Consider the following 5,892-nt stretch of genomic DNA (forward strand, 5'->3'; position numbering starts at 1 on the left):
ACATATATGATTACAAATTCAAGTTGCAGACATTCTCACCAAACTAGTCACTCATAAAATTTCGTCCACCTTCTGCAGCAAGCTAGGCATCTACGATGTTTTTTACCCCCAGCTTGAGGGGGAATATTACAATGTGGGATCCACCATGGTTCACGAGCTGGTGGGACCCACTATCAGGACGTGGTATGCCTAGAAGAGTCCTCACCCAAGCAAGCACGAGTTAAGAGATAAGAGGCACAAGCTGGAATAAGTTAGAAGAGTTGAAGATCAAGTGGGACCCACAAAGATACCACGAGCTAGTACTCTTATCAATATGAGATGGAAGATTATGTGGGACCCACAAAGATAAGACCACGAGCCAACCTCCTCTCTTATCTCCTCGTGATTGAAGAAGAGTTGGAGTTCAAGTTATATTAGACCTCTAGTGGATTGTGTTATCTTTTCATGATAGAATTATCTTAGAGAGTTAGAGTTGGAATGTAATTAAGAGACTTAAAGGTTGATTGTATAAGGACTTTATCACTTCTTCTACTATAAATAGAGGTATTGTAATTCAAAATTAATCAAGTTCTACAATTCTTTCTTGAGTAAATCTCTCTCTCTTTGCTTTGCGCACACCTTTCTTCTCTTCTTCTTCTCTTCTCTCTACCCAAGATTTTTCTTCCCCTTTCCTTTTTCTTCTTTCTCTCTTCTCTTGCTCAGAATATTGGAAAAAGGATCCTAAATTTAACAGAAATTGAAGAGAAAAGGGAAGGAAAGTAAAAGGGAAGAAGAGGGAAGAGGATGGGAAAAAGGAATAAGGTAGAAAAAAAGAGAGAAAAAGGAGTAAAAGAGAAAGAGGAGAAAATAAGAGAGAAAATAAGGGAAAAAAGAAAAAAGAAAAACATAAAAGGAATAAGGGGGGAAATAAAAAATAACGAGAAAAAGATTAAGGGAAAAGGAATAAAAAGAAAATTAAAACTAAATATAAATATAAAAGGATAAATAAATAAAAATAGACAAATAGATAAATATTAAAGACAAAATAATAAAAATAAAAAATTAGAAAAAAAATTAAAATAAAAATTAAAAATATAAAAAGAGTAAAGAAAATGAAAAATAAAGAAAAGGGTTAAGTAAAAAAATAAAAAAAGGAAAAATATTTAAAAAATTAAAATATAAAATAACGGGAAATAAATTAATTAATTATTAAAAATCAAGGAAATGAAAAGAAAACGAACAATATAATTAATCATACTAAAAAAATTAATGTATCAATTAATTAATTCATTATATAATTATAATGTGTTCAATTAATTAGTTAATTATGTAATTACTACATGTTTCACAAAATAATTTATTCGTTATTACATTAAATGGGTCAATTAATCAATTAATTATCACGAATCATCACGTAATTAATTTTTTACCTAATTAAAAATTATTCAATTATTAAATACATTAATTACTAATTAATTAACTAGTATTAGTTGCGATCAAATAGTATATGATTCTTGTTATTTGCATTGACTGCATTAATTCTACTAACAAAATTAATTGAATCAAATAATTAGATAATTTTAAAATTATAATATGTTCAATTAACTAGTTAATTCTATTAACCAAATTAATTGAATCCAATAACTTGTTAATAGTATATGATTCTTGTTGTTTGCATTCACTCCATTAATTCTATTAACCAAATTAATTGAATCCAATAACTAGTTAATAGTATAACTAGAATTTGTTTAATTAACTAACAAATTAATTAATTAATTACTACTTGTTCCATTAAATTATTGATTAGTTATTTCATTACAAATCATTAGGTATTTAATTATTTTTTACCTAATAAGTAATTATTCAATTAGTAAATGTATTAATTACTAATTAATTAACGAGAATTGGTTGCAATGAAATAGTATATCATTTTGGTTGTTTGAATCGACTCCATTAATTCTACTAACAAAATTAATTGAATCAAATAATTAGATAATAATAAAATTATAATATGTTCAATTAATTAGTTAATTAAGTACCTAATTTTTAATTATTCAATTAATTAATGTATTTAATGCTAATTAATTAACTAATATTATAGCTCTGATCAAATAGTTTTGTATTACAACAAGGTTATTTGGTTTGTTAATACAAGAATTAGTTATATAATTCGACTTTATTAAGTTTTATTGATTAATTATTCACTAATTAATAGGTAATTATTAATAAAAGAATTTCATAATTCTCTGGGATAAATATTATTTTCCAGGTTATTTAGTTGAGTTTCATTCCTCTACCCAAGGACAAATGGAAAGAGAAAAAAAGTATGAAATAAAAAAGAAAGAGGAAAAAGTACAGAAAAATTAAATAAAAATATTTTCCAACAAATTGAAATTTTATTTGTGAAGGTTTTAAGAGTTTTTACAATGAATTTGGTAAAATTCATTTGGAGAGGTTTTTTTCGAGATGGAGGAAAATTCACGAGAAGAGATCTCCCAACGAATTTTTAAATTCACTTGGAGAAACTTTACTTCTCCCAATTAATTTCAGATTCGCTAGCAAAAGTCCACTTTTGCTAGCAAATTTGTGTGAGCATCATATTGAGGAGCAGGATTGTAAGATGAAGAACTTTGAGATGACTATGTTATGGTTCTTTCAACAAATGTAGACTAAGAGGCAGTCACCCCTACTTTTTCGTATATTTTTAATTTATTTTTATAATTATAGTTTTTTTCTATTTTTAAAATTTTTTGGTGTAATCTATAAAAAAAATTGGGATTTTATTTTATCTTATTTTATATATATTTAAATCTTATATTAATTAATTTTTAATAAATTTATTCATTAAATACGAAAAAATATGTAGAGAGGTTGCATCTCTACCAACGAATTTATGAAATTCGTTAGCAAAGGATATATTACATAATGGGACCTCCGCCAACAAAAATGTGAAGTTTGCTCGGTAGGGGTTGGACTCTCTATCGTTCGCAGGCAATGAAATTAAAAAAAATTCAGTTGCAAGGATTCGACTTCTGTGAGTGAATTTGGGAATTCAGTGATTATTGGTTTTACATGGTGATTAACTTTACATGTTGAAGTTGCCATAGCGAGCGAGGAAGTTCTTTGAACCTGCTATCGGTGGCTGAGGAATCAATAACTTTAAAATTATTTCTTTGATTGCCCATTCCGCCATCCCTTCAGGTTTTACTTAGCAATGACTAGGTCGGGAATCCATAAACTAAGCATAAAGGTCACATTCCGCACCTTCCCCACACGCTCTCGCACTCCACATCTTTTACCCAGGAGCCGCCTCTCGCCCATCGGCACCGTGAATCGGCCAAGAGTCCGCAGTGTCACCTGGTCACGTCAAGCACAAAAACCAAACGTGCGTAGTCCCCTTGATTTCCTAGCTGCTTCCCCCCGTCTCTCGAGAAAACCATCACAATGGTTTCAAATATATAAGGAAAATAACCTCCTCTCTCACTACTCACCCCCTCTTGCGCTTCTGTACCGATACTAGTCCCCCATGGCCCAAGTGTTGGCCATGAAGAACAACACCTCTGCAGCTCTCCCCACCTCCTTCCTCACCCTCACATGGGGCACTTCCTCCGACGTCCTGACCAGCAGCATCACCGCTGGTTTACTGCCTACGCTTCCCACCACCGGCCTCATCTTAGTTGCTTCTTTCCTCTTCGTCCTCTTGCTGTTCAGATCTGATAACTTGAAGAAGAGCAAGTCAGTAATTGAGCTTCCGCCAGGACCGGCTCCTTGGCCATTTCTTGGTAACCTTCCAGAGATCTTCTTCAACAGGCCGGCGTTCCGGTGGATCTTGGGACTCATGAAGGATATGAACACAAACATTGCATGCGTCAGGCTTGGGAATGTGCATGTGGTGCCCGTCACTTGTCCTGAGATAGCTCGGGAGTTTCTGAAAAAACAGGACGCAATCTTTGCGTCCAGGCCGCTCACAATGGGAACGGAGTATTCCAGCCGGGGCTATCTCTCCATTGCAGTGACACCATGGGGAGACCAGTGGAAGAAGATGAGGAGGGTCGTGGCATCAGAGATCATGAGCCCCGCCAGACTCCGGTGGCTCCATGATAAAAGAACCGAGGAGGCTGATAACCTCGTCAGATACGTTTACAGCCAGTGCAAATCCTCCGAGGAGGGTGCAGTTGTGGATGTTAGGGAAGTAGTGAGGCAATATAGTGGCAATGTGATCAGGAAAATGATGTTCAACAAGAGATACTTTGGGAAGGGGAGGGAAGATGGAGGGCCCGGAATGGAGGAAGTGGAGCACGTCGATGCACTCTTCACTGTGCTCTCCCATGTCTATGCTTTCTGCGTCTCCGATTATATGCCTTGTTTGAGGTGGTTGGATTTGAATGGGCATGAGAAGACCATGAAGAAGGCCATCCAGATAGTGAACAAGTACCACGATAAGGTGATTGGGCAAAGAATAAAAGATTGGAGGATTGGACTGAAAAAGGAGCCTGAGGATCTTCTTGATGTTCTCATCTCCGTAAAAGACAGCAGTGGGAAACCTTTGCTTACGACGGAAGAAATCAAAGCACAAACAGCGGTAAGTTAGCCAGAACTGAAGAACCGTATTTGTTTCTGTTATAAATCAATTTTGTTCACATGATCGTGAAAGACGCCACTCATCCTTCTTCAAACAAGTAGCATAACTCTGGAAATTCAGAACCTGGTTAAACAGAAGAGTTTCTAACGCATGCTTAATTTGTTGAACTTTCAGGACTTGATCTACGCAGCAGTAGACAACCCATCAAACGCAGTTGAATGGGCCCTGGCAGAGATGCTGAACGAGCCGGACATGCTTCGCAAAGCGGTGGAGGAAGTAGACCGGGTGGTGGGGAAAGACAGGCTGGTTCAAGAGTCAGACTTCCTACAGCTGAACTACCTGAAGGCCTGCGCTCGGGAAGCATTCCGTCTCCACCCTATTGCCCCCTTCAACCTTCCGCATGTCTCCAGCTGCGACGCCACCGTCGCCGGCTACTTCATACCCAAGGGTACCCACGTTCTGCTAAGCCGAATAGGCCTAGGAAGGAACCCCAAGGTTTGGGATGACCCGCTCAAGTTCAGGCCGGAGCGTCACATGGGTTCCGCCGAGGTGGACCTGCTGGAGACGGAGCTCCGGTTCATCTCCTTCAGCACCGGGCGCAGAGGTTGCATGGGTGCTCCCCTCGGCACCGCCATGACCGTCATGCTTCTGGCCAGACTTCTCCAAGGCTTCAACTGGAGCGTGCCGGCCGGCACGTCAAGCATTGATCTCTCGGAGTCCCCAAATGATCTCTTCCTGGCCAAGGCTCTGCTGGCTCAAACTAAACCTCGGCTGGCTGCACACCTCTATACACCCCACTAGAGTGGGTGAGAGCATTTCTTTTGACGATTTTTAACTACGTATATATATATGTTATATGTTATAAATAGATTAATTGTCTCTTTCTTTGCTTGCATTGGTGGAGAGTAAGAGAGGACGAACATTTATGGGGGGAAATGGGAAGTGATTTTTTTTTATTTTTGGCAATTATGCTCATTTAATTCTGTTTATTTCATTGAAATTTTTAATAAATGTAGTACTTATAAGGATGGATCGTCGATTTGTGTTGGTGGAATTAAAATAAGTCCTAGCGCCCCAAGTTCCACCATAGATGAAATATGCTCGGATGCTGCCTTGTTAGTAATGATCCCAATTCCCATATAGTCAATGGTGAATTTAGTGGACCAAGCATCTCCTCTAGTGTACAACCCATTTTTTTAAAAAAATAATAACACAAATAACCAATTTTTCAACTTAATATCACAAATACCTAATTTTGACCGATCTACTGCACATGTACACAGTCAAAGGTGACATGTAAGCTTTCACCACTGGTATTTGGCATCAACGTA

General features: G+C 36.8%; 1 protein-coding gene across 1 annotated transcript; it reads left to right on the top strand.

Moving 5' to 3' along the window:
- The first annotated feature begins 318 nt into the window (after positions 1-318).
- LOC137955003 (tryptophan N-monooxygenase CYP79A68-like) lies at positions 319-5,362 on the top strand. The gene is made up of 8 exons (XM_068801891.1): positions 319-381; positions 627-677; positions 734-801; positions 2,530-2,628; positions 2,995-3,054; positions 3,181-3,364; positions 3,500-4,561; positions 4,736-5,362. Exons 1-8 carry the CDS (start codon positions 319-321, stop codon positions 5,360-5,362), a joined length of 2,214 nt encoding a protein of 737 aa, XP_068657992.1.
- Positions 5,363-5,892: the final 530 nt, after the last annotated feature.

Source organism: Aristolochia californica, unplaced genomic scaffold (genome assembly GCF_029961685.1).
Source record: "Aristolochia californica isolate CCGP_79_NKW_82.1479 unplaced genomic scaffold, dmAriCali1.0.hap1 SCAF_2, whole genome shotgun sequence".
Taxonomy (NCBI): domain Eukaryota; kingdom Viridiplantae; phylum Streptophyta; class Magnoliopsida; order Piperales; family Aristolochiaceae; genus Aristolochia; species Aristolochia californica.

Coding starts and splice junctions, on each gene's coding strand:
- LOC137955003 (XM_068801891.1), top strand. CDS start 319: ATGGAAGATTATGTGGGACCCACAAAGATAAGACCACGAGCCAACCTC. Junction 3,055..3,180: donor GTGATTATTGGTTTTACATG/GTGATTAACTTT, acceptor CCATCCCTTCAG/GTTTTACTTAGCAATGACTA. Junction 4,562..4,735: donor AAATCAAAGCACAAACAGCG/GTAAGTTAGCCA, acceptor TTGAACTTTCAG/GACTTGATCTACGCAGCAGT.